The sequence below is a fragment of the Lynx rufus genome, unplaced genomic scaffold, assembly GCF_022079265.1.
Source record: "Lynx rufus isolate CCGP_SWC_20201006 ecotype Redwood Valley unplaced genomic scaffold, mLynRuf1.p SCAF_5, whole genome shotgun sequence".
Taxonomy (NCBI): domain Eukaryota; kingdom Metazoa; phylum Chordata; class Mammalia; order Carnivora; family Felidae; genus Lynx; species Lynx rufus.
The window spans coordinates 103,637,001-103,652,470 of record NW_025814867.1 but is presented as its reverse complement, the minus strand read 5'-3'; the positions used below and the strand labels follow the sequence as shown (position 1 = coordinate 103,652,470).

Below are 15,470 nucleotides of genomic sequence, written 5' to 3'. Positions count from 1 at the left end.
CTTCCAACGTGCCTTCCTCACTAAGCTTAATCATTTCTAGCTTTTGATTTAAAGTGAGAGATGTACAACTCTTCCCGTCACTTGAACACTTAGAAGACATTGTAGGGTTATTAATTGGCCTAACTTCAATATTGTTGTGTTTCAGGGAATAGAGAGGCCTAAGGAGAGGGGGAGAGAGATAGGAGAATAGCTAGTTGGTGGAACAGTCAGAACACACACACTTATCAAGTAAGTCTGCTGTCTTATATGGCATGGTTCTTGGCACTCCCAAATAATTATAATAGTCACATCACAGATGACTGATCACAGATCACCATAATAAATATGATAATAATGAAAAAGTTTTAAATGTTGTGAGAATTACTAAACCGTGACACAGAGGCATGGAGTGAACATATGCTGTTGCATCAATGGCACCAATAGACTTCCTCAGGGTTGCCACAAACCTTCAATTGTAAAAACCACAATATCTGTGAAGCACAATAAAGCAAAGCTCAGTAAAATGAGGGAGGCCTCTATTTGTTCTGCTTAACCTAAACTACGCCCCCTCTCAACTACCAGAAGATAGGATGGCCATTACCTGTGATCTGATACTAGTCATTTGATATGAGAGCTTATACTATATGGATTAGTGGTCTAGGTGAAGAAAGAATACATGGTGAAACTTCCTTCTCATGCTGGCTGGTTAAAGAGACGCCAGAGAACATGAAGGAGAAAAAAGTCTCTCCCCTTAGCAAAGTTCTTTGCGTCCACCATTCATCGAGACAGACCCTAGGGTATCTGAGCCACCCCTGAGGTGTGCTCCCAACGCAAAGCCATTCTTCAAGAGAGACACACGACTCACATAGCTAGTGGCTTCACTTTCTAGCCTACTTACTTATGTCATCATCAGAAAGACCCACAAGAGGGGCGCCTGGGTGGCGCAGTCGGTTAAGCGTCCGACTTCAGCCAGGTCACGATCTCGCGGTCCGTGAGTTCGAGCCCCGCGTCGGGCTCTGGGCTGATGGCTCAGAGCCTGGAGCCTATTTCCGATTCTGTGTCTCCCTCTCTCTCTGCTCCTCCCCCGTTCATGCTCTGTCTCTCTCTGTCCCAAAAATAAATAAACGTTGAAAAAAAAAAAAAAAGAAAGACCCACAAGAAACATGGCCTGGAACTCCAATTAAACCAGAAGCTACTGTCAGGCTACAGTCAGGTAATAGCCATGTGACCTTAACAACGCGCACTGAGCTTAAGCCTGATCTAGTCAATCTAAAGAAATACAGCCTCCGTTAGCAAATACCTCAAGTCACCAATCCAGTTTATTTTTCTTTTCCTTTGCCTCCCCTACCTACTTCCATGTCCTACTTCCATGTCCTACTACCATAAGGTAGACTTGAGGATGCTTACCTTAGCTCTGGTCATCTGCTCAACATTGGTCAGGAGGTCACCCACTTCTAGCTGTAAGTCACTCTTGTCTTTTTCCAATTTCTGCTTGACCTGTTGTAGATTTTCTAGCCGGCCCTGGAGCTCAGACAAGCTGTCTGCATGTCTCTTCTTCAAAGAGGCAGAAGTTGCCTCAAAGTGCAGTGTGGCCTCTTCCATGTCTTGGCGAAGCTTCTGGAATTTTGTTTCCTGTTTCTTCATTATGTCTAGCTGAGCCAAACGGGTGCCTCCTGCCTCCTCCAGCCTTTCATTCAAGTCTTCCAGTTCTTGTGTGAGGTCAGCTCTCTCCCTCTCCATCTTGGCTCGAGTGGTCCTTTCAGTTTCCAGTTCCCTTTTCAAATCCTGTATCTGATTCTGCAGCAATAAATAATTTTGACTTTTACTAAGCGCTTGTAGCATATTTTATATTCAAAAGCTTTACTGTATTTTTTAAAACTGTATCAAAACTAAGAAAAGTCATGTAATACCTTTGGTTTCATTGTATAAAGAAGATAGAATACATAGAAATTAAATGATTTTCCCCAAATCACTACAAAGACCAGAGTTCAAATGTGCCCTTCCTCCAGATCTCCCAGCCCTTGTTGATGAGCAACTTCATTAAATTCTATACATGGAGGAGAAACTACAGTAAAGAGGATTTTCCAAAAGAGGAAACACCTTTAATAGAAGAAGAAAAAAAAATTTCAAGAGCTTAATAAAAACTAATATGATGAATTTTATACACAATACCTCATGCATCTGGGATTCATTTACCAATCTCAATTATTGGGATCTTGGGCAAATATCTGATGAATCAAATAAATATCTGAGTTCAAGCAACTTACTCATAAGAAACAGCATCAATTTAATTTCACACACAGTTCTGCCAAACTTGGTTACTTGGTTTCTTGGTCTGCAGGTGATTTCAAGTACCAGGAGATCCAAAGTAACGAATTAAAATGGGTGGAGGAATGGGGAGTGCTATGGTGAGTAGTAATCTGATACCATTAGAGGCAGAATTATTAGATAAAGGAAATTAGTGACAAGAACTCTCAGAGCCCCAAACTCTTGTAGTGTAAGGGCAAATAGCTCTACAAATCTTGATAGCATCATTATAGTACAGCACAGGAAAGCCACTGATGTTCAATAACATTACCTTAAATAATTAGGCATAGGTTAGGATGGGAGTGAAAAAGGATAGTATCTATTTTAGAGCATGTTTCCTTTCCTTTAAATTAGAGTACCATGGCTTCGAGGATGCCGATTTCTAGATCATGCCAATATGTAGGCTACCAGATCTGTAGATGAGTTGGGACAGAGAAGGCGCTAAAAAATTTGTGATTTCCACATCCAAGTAAATGTGATCCCCTTCCAACTAGTTTTTCTGGGATCCAATACCTTTGTCCCAAACAATACTATCATTAAAACAAACATTTCTAGAACATTTCTTCAGAAATAATCTTTAGAGCATTAAAAAAATTGTTTTAATGTTTATTCATTTTTTGAGAGACAGAGCATGAGTAGGGGAGGGGCAAGGAGAGAGGGAGACAGAATCCAAACAAACTCCAGGCTCTGAACTGACAGCACAGAGCCTGATGCGGGGCTTGAACCCACAAATCAGGAGATCATGACCTGAGCCAAAGTTGGACACTTAACCGACTGAGCCACCCAGGCACCCTAGAGCACCCCAGAGCCACCCTAGAGCATTTTTTTTTAAATCATGAAGGTAAGAGAATTTGTCTTTTGGATAAATTGAAATTTTTGAGTCTTTTTATTTTGGATAAAGTCAAGTATCACTTGAAGACAAGCCTGGTGAATATGATAGATAATCGCTTGGAGATTAATATTGTGTTTGAAATCATGCCTATAAATCAGTGAAACTGTTTTTCTTATTTGGTTTAAAATGTCTCAGAAAATAATTATCAGAAAGAGGCTCAAAATTATTTTGAGTAATGGTTACGTTACTGCGATAAATATTTAGCTCCAAAGGAAAAACATCTATCATACAGATGTATATGCATACAGCATATGTGAGGAGTTACATATATGTGTGTATGTGTATATATCCATTCATACTTATTTTATAACATGGTCAAATAGTGTAAAACAGCCACATGGTCTAAAACTTATAAATAGCATCCCATTACCAAATAATGTTTTGAGACTACAAGTAGGTACAAAACAGATTTTCAGCACAGAAATAGAATTGTTTTCTAATCACAAAGACTAATCATCATAAAAAATTAAATTGCTAACACTGAATGCTTACCACAGATCAAGCACTATGCTTACCACTTAAATGTACTATTGCATTTAATAATATTAGCTCAAAGGCTGTCAGGAAGATTAATAACTGAAAAAAAAACGTATCTAGGATTTTAGCACAATGTTTGGTTCACCACAAATATTCGACAAATTACCTGTTTTTATTACGGTAAGAAAATCTAAGCTTAAGAGGTAATTTTTCCAAGTCACTTATCTGTGGAATGTGGCAGTTTTCCTTCTTAACCACTGCTCTTTTCTGCTTCTGTCCATGGTTGCCTCAGGGTATGGATACCTTGGCAAAGCATTTGTCATTAAAGTACCAATTATTACCCATGAATCTACATATAACTACATGAGAAATGATTACCTGAAGCTCTTTAACCATGTTCTGAAGCTGAGCCACCAGGCCTTTCTCCTTCTCCACCTTTGAACTCATCTGATTCATTTCTAGTTCTTTCCTGTAAGGGAAAAATGCATCAAATAGAATTTCTTAGGTGATAACATTTGACTTAAATATTTTAAAAATTATAGTAATAACACATGAAATTATTCTCTTATAAAAATTCAACTACTACATCTATATCTGAAGTCTCCTTGGCTCTCACACCCAATCTTTGTTCCTTCCCAAGAGGTAACCACCATTATCAATTTGGTATGAGTCCTTCCAGACATTTTTTCTAAGTATTGACATGCATTTGTGTTTACATATAGGTAGAAATAGTTTCATTTTCTCTACTGTGAAAGGTATAATATGTAATATTAAGTATAAATATAATTAAATATATAAATAAATAAAATAATATAAATAATTAATAATATAGTATATTATTATATATAATTAATATATTATAATATTATACTATAACATATTATAGTATATAATTAATAATATAAATAAATATATAATTAAATATAAATGTAAATATAAATAATTTGTATTTATAGTTCCATAACTCATTTTTAACCCAATAACACATTTGAGTTTTTTTTCATGTTGGCCCATACATAAATTACTTCATTTTAAAAATTAACTGTGACATACTATTCCATAATTTAGACATCCTGTAGTTGATTTATCCACTTCCCCATTAATAAGCCCTTAGGTTTTCCCCAATATTTTCCTTCTGTAAATACCACTGTTCATAACCATGCCCCCTTGTGCACATGTGAGTGTTTCCTTAGAGTGGATACAGAGTAGGGAATTCCCTGGGTCAGGTATAAGTGTGTGCTTAAAAATACATAACCCTGCCCTTTGCCCTTCAATAGCAGTGTGAGATTATTTCTCCATATTTACGCCTAATATTAGCATACTTCTAAATTATTCCTAATCTGACAGAAATTGGAAAATTAGAATGCCTTAGTTTTTAATGTCCCTGTTTAACAGTGAGGCAGCATCTTGTCATTTAAAAATGGCCAATTGGGGCGCCTGGGTGGCGTAGTCGGTTAAGCCTCCGACTTCAGCCAGGTCACGATCTCGCGGTCCGTGAGTTCGAGCCCCGCGTCAGGCTATGGGGTGATGTCTCGGAGCCTGGGGCCTGTTTACGATTCTGTGTCTCCCTCTCTCTCTGCCCCTCCCCCGTTCATGCTCTGTCTCTCTCTGTCCCAAAAATAAATTAAAAACGTTGAAAAAAAATTAAAAATAAATAAATAAATAAATAAATAAATAAATAAATAAATAAAAATGGCCAATAAACCAAACGAACTACCTGGTGGTATCCTTTGATCATTTGTCTACTAGATTGTTCATATAATTAATGAATTATAGATTTTCTTTTAGTATTCTTATTTTCTGGTATCTCCTGAAAATATTTCTCACACCTTGTATAACTTGTTCCAATTTTACTTATGTTGGCTTTTGCCACATAAATGTTTAGAAATGTGATATCGTTAAGTATCAAGATATTCTTTTTCTGTCTTTGGCTTTTGTCACTTATTCAAGAAAATTTAACCTGCCAATTTTCTTTTTTTTTTCTTTTTTTATTTTTTTTTAACGTTTATTTACTATTGAAAGACAGAGAGAGTCAGAGAGTGAGCAGGGGAGGGGCAGAGGGAGAGGGAGACACAGAATCTGAAGCACGCTCCAGGCTCTGAGCTGTCAGCACAGAGCCTGATGCAGGGCTCGAACTCACAAACTGTGAGATCATGACCTGAGCTGAAGTCGGACACTTAACCGACAGAGCCACCCAGGTGCCCCTAACCTGCCAATTTTCTAAGATTTATTACCTAAATTTTCTTGCAAAGATTTGTATTGTTTTTATCGTGGTAAGAACATTTAACATGAGATGTACCCTGTTAACAAATATGTAAGTGCATAATACAGTAATGTTAACTATAGGGACAATGTTGTATAGCAGATTTTTAGAACTCAGTCATCTTTCATAACTGAAACTTTATACCCATTGAATAACAACTCCCTATTTTCCACTCCCTCCAGCCCTAAGCAACTACCATTCTACTCTGTTTCTGTAAGTTTGACTATTTTAGATGCCTCACATAAATGGATTCATGAAGTACTTTTCTTCTATGACCGCTTTATTTCACTCAGTATCGTATCCCCCAGATTCATCTATGGTGTCACATATGGCAGGATTACCTTGTTTTTAAAGGCTGAATAAGAGGGGTGCCTGGGTGGCTCTATCAGGTGAGCTTCCAGGTCTTTACTTTGTCTCAGGCCATGATATCATAGTTCTGAGACTGAGCCCACACTGGGCTCCATGCTGGCAGTGCTGAGTCTGCTTGGGATTCTTTCTCCCCCTCTCTCTCTGCCCCTCCTTCATGTACTCTCTCTCTCTCTCAAAAATAAAATAATATAAATAAAATAAAATAAAATAAAAGGCTGAATAAAATTTCATTGTGTGTAAACACCATATTTTCTTTATCCATTTATCCATCAATGGGCACTTGGGTTGTTTCCATATCTTAGCTACTGTGAATAATGCTGAATCTTCTAACCGTTTTATAGCCTTGTCTTTACCTTTATTTCTTTAATGCAAATGGATTTTGTGTGTATGAGTAGTGTGTTAACTTTCATCTCAGAAAATGAATAGCTAATATTCTCAGCACTGTTTATTAAGTACTCTAGTCATCACTAATTTGAAATGCCACCTTTATCACATATTATGTTTCTATATATACATAGGTCCATTTAGAGAAAAAGTTTCACAGTTAATGTTATATCTTTCCAAAAACATGGATTTCTAAAATGCCAGAGCTCTTTGACCTGTGGCCTACAAGGACATGGAACATCATTTTCACTTTGCTGAGCTGAAACATGATCTTAAAATGGAATGCTAAGAGACCTCTATCATCATTTCAATGTTCCATACATTTATAGGATTACTTCTTTTCCAAACACCTATCAAGTTCAGTAACTCATCAGAATATGAACAAAACCTGAACATGAGCATGTATCATGGCAACTCATGTAGACAAACAGAAAAACCAGAAGCTCAGTGATGCTCACTTGACTGTGCTCTGTCCTGTGGCTCCAGTGATGGACCTGTTCCCAGCTTCACCCTGGCCTTACCTCACTCTTGGGCCTCACTGTTTCTCTCTCCTATTTTATCTTTTCGCAATAACTTGAAAATCCCCAATGGTGAGAAGAAAGTCTAGCTCAGCAGGGGATGACAAGAGACAAGATGAGAAAGTCCATTTCACTAAGCAGTAAAACTAAACTGAGAAGCCACCTTGAGTTCATTTGAGCTGAAAGTTTTGCTAATTTTGATTGTTATGTTTTGCTTTCGATTTTAAGGTTTAATATTTAGATTGTAAATTACTTGATAGAAAAGCTATATACATATTAATGAAGTTATATCTGGCAAACTTTTTTCAAAGAGATCAAAGGTTATATTGAACTTCATATTAAAGGGTTTGGGGTTTTTTGTTTAGTTTAGTTTTTTGTTGTTGTTGTTGTTTTACTTTTTATGCCATTGGTCTCATCATGAGTAAAAGAAGGGAGCCATTTTTATTTTTGGACTTGTAGCCTCAAATTTCAATAATTCACAAGTCATAGGTTTTACACCTTTCTTTCCAATCTGCTAGTCAGATGCTTCCTCAGTCATATTCTTCTAGATTATGCATTTACTCTCTTTTTACAACCATATAATAAAGTCCAGCAAAAAAAAAAAAATTCATTTCCTAGGCTTGTTATCTTCCCAGTCAGGTGTTGAGACATCTGGCCCTGGGGTCATGAGGATAAGTGCCATGAGAAAGCTATTCCTTCCAATATAAGGTCTCCCTGAATCTCGCATCCACAGTGAGGTGACTTACTTCCTCAGCTTTTCTGTCAGCTGCAGCTGGCCGCTCTCCAGGTGCTCCACACTCATGAGGTTCATCTTCAGATCGCCCTCCAGTTTGCTCTTTTCCCTTTCACAGTTCATTCTCGCTTTCCTCTCCTGCTCAAGGGCACCCTCAAGCTGACAAAAGGAGTAATTATTTAGCCAAATAAATACGTAAAGTTTATACTTCACTAGATGTGTTCACTAACACTTACCTTCTGGAAAAAAAGAAAAATACATGCACAGATTATGTAAATGATGCCCAGTTATATAGATATTTAAAAATATATATTGCATGCATCGCTAGGACAACAAAAAATCTAGAAATTACAGTGATGAAAGAAAACTTTTGAGATTAAAGAATATGAGGCTGGGTCTTATGGAAGAAACCAATAATAAATAACCAGTGAGGCCTTGTTTGATTGTTTCCCACTGATGGGAAGCCCATTTCTTCACACAGCAGCTCATTTCATGGGTGGGTAAGTCCATTTACTCAGGAGTGCTTCTTCATAAGAAGCCAAAAATGTTCCCAGTAAATTCTTCTCATGAGTCTAAACTCTGCTCCCTGGAGCAGCACCAAGCAAATATGTCTCCACACGATCATCTATGAATGTTAGGCAGCTCTCCTGAGTCTCCCAACTCAGTATCACAGACCCTTTCGAACACATCTCACATGACATGATTTCTATACCTTCTTTACCACCTCGGTACCCTCTTCTAGTCCATAACATTATGTCATATTCTCGTTTCCCACCGAGGTGGTCAGAACATTCCAGTTTTGTCTGGATTAGTGTTGTCAACAATACCAAGGTTGGTTTAGCAGGAGGCTAGATAACAATTACACTATGTCTATTTGATCATTGATATGATTACTTTTCAGCAGTAGAAGCTATTTCCTGTAACCAGCAAAATATACGAAGTTCAAATGGGAGGAGGTGGGAGAATTTCTGGAAGGAGTATGTAAAAACCTGAAAGTAGATAAACTCCAGGAGAAAACAAGTAATGGTGTGCATGTGTATGAGCGAGAGAGCGCACGCACACACAATAAATCCTTATACTGAGGCTTTGTGAGACACACCAGCAGTGGAAATGGGAAGAGAATTGAAACAACGAACAGGTAATAGAGGAAATTGATAGAAAGGCATGAGGAAAAAGAAGCAAATAATGCAAATAAAACCAGACCACTCTTGTCAGCAATTTTATAAAGGCTAAGCTTTTGGGACAAATAAGAGAGTGAATGCATATGCTATGTCAGTGGGGCAGGGGGCAGGGGGTAGGAGGAATGGTGAGGCAACCATTAAGAGTGGTTTGAAACATCTTCATCTCACAGGGTGTTTGGAGGCAGAACACGGACACCATCTTTAGAATCTCACAAGTATTTTACCAAAGTGTAGGTAGAACACAGCTTGTGATTTACATATCTTTCAATTATAAATAAATCTCAGCACACCACTGGAGACACAACAGGGCCTTGAAACTAATCTTTCAACCTCATGTCAAACAGAGAACCAGCATATCGTCAGGTAAAACACCAGTTTCCATGGGAGCTATGAGGAAAACTCAGTCACTTACAGGGATAACCTTTTATAATTCATCTCAGTGCTCTCCCACTGCCCAGGGTTGTATGAAGGTTGCATTTAAAAACTGACAGATTACATGCTGGGGCTTCTCTTCTACTGTAGTGGTTCAGTGTACATTAAGAAAAACTAAACCTCTGTTTCCAAATATTAAGGAAACAAGCCATGCCACAAAGTTTTTCCAAAACTGTCAAGTAAATTGAGTAAAACTCAGAGGTTTGTATGCATGTGGGGAGCAAACTAGCTAGATAGTACACTACCTACCTCATCTACTTGCTGTTCTACCTTCACCTTGGCTTTGCTCAGGCTGCTGAGTTTTTCCTCCTCTGTGTGTAGGTCATCCAGGGTCTGCTGATGGGTCTCCTGCATGACCTTGGCCGCTCTGTTAAGTTTGCCGATATCCTCACTTAGAGACTCGACTTCCTCAGTCAGGTTCTTGACCTATGGGAAGACAACAATGATAGCAGCATTAGAGTTTCCACTGGGAAGGTGGACATAATGCTAACGGCCATCTTCTCTCTTTTCTAGTATAGTCTCAGGAGGTATCCAATGTCATAAAGAACCAAATTCCCAATATACTGTTAAAAACTCTAAATTCACTTTTTCTTACACACACACACACACACACACACACACACACACACACACACACAGTTAGGGAATGAGGTATCAGGTTAATCAGATATTATCAGGATAGCTCATTTGATGCCATTTTTAGAGTGTCATATTATTATATAACAAGAACACCACTAAAGGTAGTTTTGTGAGTATTCATGGGGCACGTAGGAATCTTGTGGTGTCTCACATCCCGACAGTGGCAATGAAAGAAGCATTCCAGCTGTTGAAATACATAAAAATGGAAGCTGGCTGTATCAGGCCCACGTGCTTTTTATGAAAGGGAACCAATGGCACAAGAGTTGCTATTTAATCATCTGCCAAAATTACAGTGTCATTTTAGAGACCAGTTGTTTATCAGAGGTTTGGTACAGAGTCCTCAGCTAGTTTCAATCCATACACAGATGCACAAGTTAAAACCCTCAACTGAAGCGGACAGCACGTCAAAGTCTTTAACTGGAATTAAAGTGACATCTTCAAGGTCAAAGTTTAAATTAATGGCAGAGCTAGGGGTTCAGACATACCCCCGAGTCACCTTTCAGTAAACGGTATCATGTTAGCTCTCTTCCCCAAAAAGGATACTTAGAGGCCCAATGAAACCCTTCTGCTCTTTCTATTAGATTTCAGATGTAATAAGATTGAAACAAGTGAAAATGTATCATTTGGAAAATTAAGTGGGGCTCCATAAGTGTGAATTGGAAATTTGAATGGGGACAGTACAGTTCAACAGATACTTCATTTTATGCCAGTCTGACTCCCACTGCTGCAAAGTTGGAGGCCATCGTGTTAATTAATTTGAGCCGAGCAAGTCTGGTGCCGGAACCCGACAGGGAGTAGGATTGGGGCATCCAGGCCTCCCTAACATTATAGAAAAAGTACCTTGTGCTCTGTAGCACGCTTCTCCTTCTGTGACTTCGCCAATAGTGTTTCCAGGTCATCGATTTCTTTCTTCAACTCGGAACATTCATCTTCGAGTTTCCGCCCCCTGGCAGTCAGCTCGGAATTTATCTCCTCTTCTTCCTCCACCCGCACCGACAGCACCTTGACTCTGGCCTCCAGCTGGATCTTGGATTTAATCAGCGACTCGCACTGCTCTTCAACATTTGCCAGGGTCTCTTGCTCCTGCCATGATGAGGAGAAAATTGTTGCCAACAGCTGGAAATAATTTATCAGCTAGGCGAAAATGCTGCTTAACGCATAGCAAAGAGATAATTGCCTGCCCTGTGACCAGCACTTTCACCCGCCTTTCCTCAGCAGGTGAAATAATATTCCCAGTTCCCTGATCCTATTGTTGAGAAGTGGAGGAGTTGCTGGTGCTTGGAGGTGCTTTTGATCTTTTGGGCCATTCAGTAGATTAGATTACCTCTTCTAAAGCACTTAATAGAATCCTGGTGGCCTAAAGGAGATAACATGCCTCCAAAAATCAGTGGTGTACTGCTTAAATCACAGCTTCTGGAAGCATCCACATGGGCATAGAGTTTGAGGTTGATAGCTGCTCAGAATACAGTCTTTTAAGAAAGCAGTGTTCCCTCAGACACTAGAAGATTTATATTATTATAAGTGCCCTGATGCACTTGTTTAATACATATAGGTATCCTCTAACAAGTAGTTGTGTATTTTTTATTTATAGGCTGAATTTAGAATTCATAAATTTTATTTCCAAGTCACTAACTAGATTTCACAATTGCTTCCAGTGAAAATCTTTTCCTCAATGTTCTACCAGAGTAAATTCTAAAAGTCATACATAGCAAGTGTAAAATAGCCCTTCCTTTTGTTCTTTCAAATGTGTTGTCTCCAATTCTCATGGAGTGACCCATTCTTCCTGTGTTATGGGTCAAGCAAAAAAAAAAAAAAAAAAATGAAGGGGTCAATTGTCTTTTTGCTACAAAACTTGTTTTATAACTTTTAACCTCTCTAATTTGTCTCTGTTTGAGGCAAAATAAAACCTTTTCTTTGGGAGCAAGTTCTTAATTACCATGGTGTCATTGCAACATAACTTCACATACATCTCTGTCTTCCATCTCTAGACCTCATTCATCCTATACAATACACCACTTTGGACAACTTATTAACTATCCATTTGCCTTGCATAAGTTGTTTCATTAACTCAGATCAAGAAAAAAAGACAAAATTCTAGACCATTGGTTTCTGGCTAACTTTTGGTGAGAGAATGGCCATCTGCCCAACAAATGGTGCCCAAAGAGGCACAGATGGGGAAGGCATAGAATAGAAAATCTCCAACATCACTGAGGAGCAAAGAGAAGGGACAAATTAAAAACAAAACAAAAATGTCAAAGCAGGAAGAGTCCATGCAGATCAGAGAAGCTTCCAATGTTTGGGAAATAATGGGAACATTTGATCTTAGTTCATACCAGGTCGACAAGCAGAAAGCTATTCACTCTATTCCATTCGGTATGTGTACTGGATCTGTCATCATCACTGAATGAAGAAGACAGTCCAATCGACCATCATTGATCCCTTCATTAAACATGACAGCAGGATTTGGGGGCCGACTGAGCAATGGTATGTCAGGCTAACAGTAGGAACATCCTCTCCCTGATGGCAGTTCTTCTCTCACATATTGAGGATGTTGATTGGAATGGGTTCACTCACTTCTGCTGGTATTTTGAGTAAGTAAATGATTTTATAAGAATCTTTCTTTCTTTGATCCCTACTGTGTTCAGCTGTGTCCCTTAAAAGTGAATAATAACATATTTCATAGCTCTGTCAACTCTTAAAATCTCAGTTACAATTTGAACTCATCTTAGCCTTCCTGGGTTTTCCCAGGAACTGGCTTGAATGTGTTTCCCATGCTCCCCACGCTGATCCTTTATCATGTATCTGAGGCTTTTACCTACCACCCCCTGCATGAGTGGGGTCCATTTCTATCTTCCGTACCAGCCTAGGTAGCACTGGCCATGCTCTCTGTTCATAGGAAGAATGATGAAGACTGGAAGGCCAGATCTCATCCAAAGCTGCCTCTCCCCTGAGCCACACAAAACATGATCTTACAAACTGTAATTTTCACAGTATGAATTTAAAGTAGGTTTGGAGTGGGGCCCAGGAATTTGTATTTCAAACAAGCATCCCAGGTGAGGCTGAAATGCACTAAGGTTCTGGAACTACTGCTATGTTAAATATGTATCAAAAATATAGGTCTGGGTGAAATTCTTATGTAAAATATGGCCTATTAGAACACTGATGAATAGCATAGCCCCAAAATAAAAGAATAACTTGGGTCTGTCTAAAATTACTAAATTTTTCCTACTTTCCACTTAAGTTAAAAAAAGCAGGAAAAAAAGTTTTGTAATTGTATTGTACGAATTGTATTATAAATTGTATATAATTGTAGTGGAACCTGGTATCTTTTAACTTAGCACTGTGCTAAGTGGGGTGGAAAATATAATAAAGGTGGATAAAATCTCATCCCTGCCTTTGGTATGTTTGAGGATAACAGCAGTCCCAGTGGCCAGAGAAGAGGAATGTGAAAGGCAGCGAGTAAGGGCACACTGGCATCAGATTGGAGATGTAGGCTCAAAGGAGTCTGGAGTCTACAACACACATCTTGCAGGATCTGAAGCTTATTCATCAGAAAAGCAACATATTGTTTGTTTAAGACAGAGCTACGGTTCTCAATCCTAACTGGATATCAGAATCACCCATATAGATTATTTGGACTCATGCAGGGCCTGCTTAATCAAAATATCTAAGAGTGGGGTCTAGGCATCTTTCTTTTTATTTTTTTAATGCTCCACCAATAAGTCTGATGCAAAGCCAATGTCGAGAGCTGATGTTTTTAAGAATTGGACTGATGAGTAAAGTTGATTTAGACTGGGGAAGGGGAAGTAGAGAGACCAAAATCAGGAAAACCGATTAGAAACATACTGCAATAATCCTGAAGATCTCAGTAAAGCTTTTCTTGGGATCTACTAAATCCTGTCTTTTGATTTGCTAATGGAGCAAATTTGATTTGTATGGAGCTACATACAAAACTTAAATTAAGACCCAGAGCTTCCTGGCTCCTGTGATAGATTATGGTGCTTTAATGTAGTTAAAACCCATCTAATAGTTTGTCCCCTTTTCAAAGACATCCTGCCAATGAAATCATTTCACTATGAAACAGGGTGTCTCTTTAAGTATTTCCATTGTGTTTGGTGAAATGCTATAGTATCTGAAAAGCACATGCTTCATTTTTCTCAAGTGAACACTGCCTGTAAAACAAGAGACTCTAATTAAAAACTTGATTTGAAGAACAAATGGTGGGGCCACTCACAGCTTGCAGCTGAAGAAGCAGGTCATTCTTTTCCCTGATGAAGCAGACTTGTTCTGCTTTCAATTCTTCCCTCTCAGATTCTGATTTCTCCAAGGCTTTTTGCAGTTGCACATGCTCTTCCTTCAGAGCAGCTATCTCCTTTCCCATTCCAGCAGATTTAACAAGAGGCTTGATCTTGAAGAAGAGCCTCATCCAGGGCCAGTTCTTCACAGCCATGAACACTCTTATGTTCCACTGGATCAAAAGAAGTGCATCCCTAAATCAAAAGAGAAAGAATAAAAGCAAGTCAACCCAGGCTATATGAGAGTTATTTTCCCAATTAAGATCCTTAAGAAGCATATCTTTTTAGGAGTCATTAAAAATTCTCATTAGTCTTCAAAGCACTTCTACATCTGGGTTCTCATTTGATTCTGGCAAAAGCCTTATGAGGACTTCTGGGGCTAGCAATATTGTGGGCTAGGTGTCCCCCAAATACTCCCATTACATCCTTTCAATGAGCACTGAGCCTAAAGGAGGAAAGAAAGAAAGAGGGATCAAAAAAACCTTAACAAAAAGTGAATGTGTGTATACCTTGGCCATCTTCATGGAATGAGGGATCCAGTTTTGATATTGTAGGGATTTATGTTTTTATACCCATATGGATAAAGAGACAGGCTGAGACTTTCAACGAATGTCACCCTTAATGAAAAGAAAAATTTAAAAATTCACCACTGGCACAAAGTGATGTCAAAGAGAAATACATCTGATTTGCTATGGGCTCAGGATGAAGAAAAAATTCTACTCTGGGAATTTTTTTTAAGTTTATTTTCATTTATTTTGAAAGAGAGAGAGAGAGCAAGGGAAGGGGAAGAGAGAGAGGGAGATAATACCAAGCAGTCTCCATGCTGTCAGCGTGGAGCCCAATGGAGGGCTCGAACTTATGGAACAGTGAGATCATGACATGAGTCAAAACCAAGAGTTGAACACTTAACCAACAAACCACCCAGGCACTCTGAAATGTACTTTTTTTTTTTTTTAAAGAAACTCATCTAAACTGACTCAAGAAGATAGAAAATCTCAATG

The 15,470-nt window shown here is 38.6% G+C and overlaps 1 protein-coding gene across 1 annotated transcript in view; it reads right to left on the bottom strand.

Moving 5' to 3' along the window:
• The window catches only part of MYH15 (myosin heavy chain 15), a 152,650-nt gene that overhangs the window by 70,344 nt on the left and 66,836 nt on the right, over nucleotides 1-15,470 (bottom strand). Inside the window, exons 23-28 of the mRNA XM_047100446.1 lie at nucleotides 14,409-14,664; nucleotides 11,015-11,257; nucleotides 9,785-9,961; nucleotides 7,936-8,081; nucleotides 4,034-4,124; nucleotides 1,387-1,776 (exon numbers count right to left, since the gene is read on the bottom strand). Coding sequence (XP_046956402.1) covers nucleotides 1,387-1,776; nucleotides 4,034-4,124; nucleotides 7,936-8,081; nucleotides 9,785-9,961; nucleotides 11,015-11,257; nucleotides 14,409-14,664 — 1,303 coding nt within the window. The remainder of the gene's footprint in view (nucleotides 1-1,386; nucleotides 1,777-4,033; nucleotides 4,125-7,935; nucleotides 8,082-9,784; nucleotides 9,962-11,014; nucleotides 11,258-14,408; nucleotides 14,665-15,470) is intronic.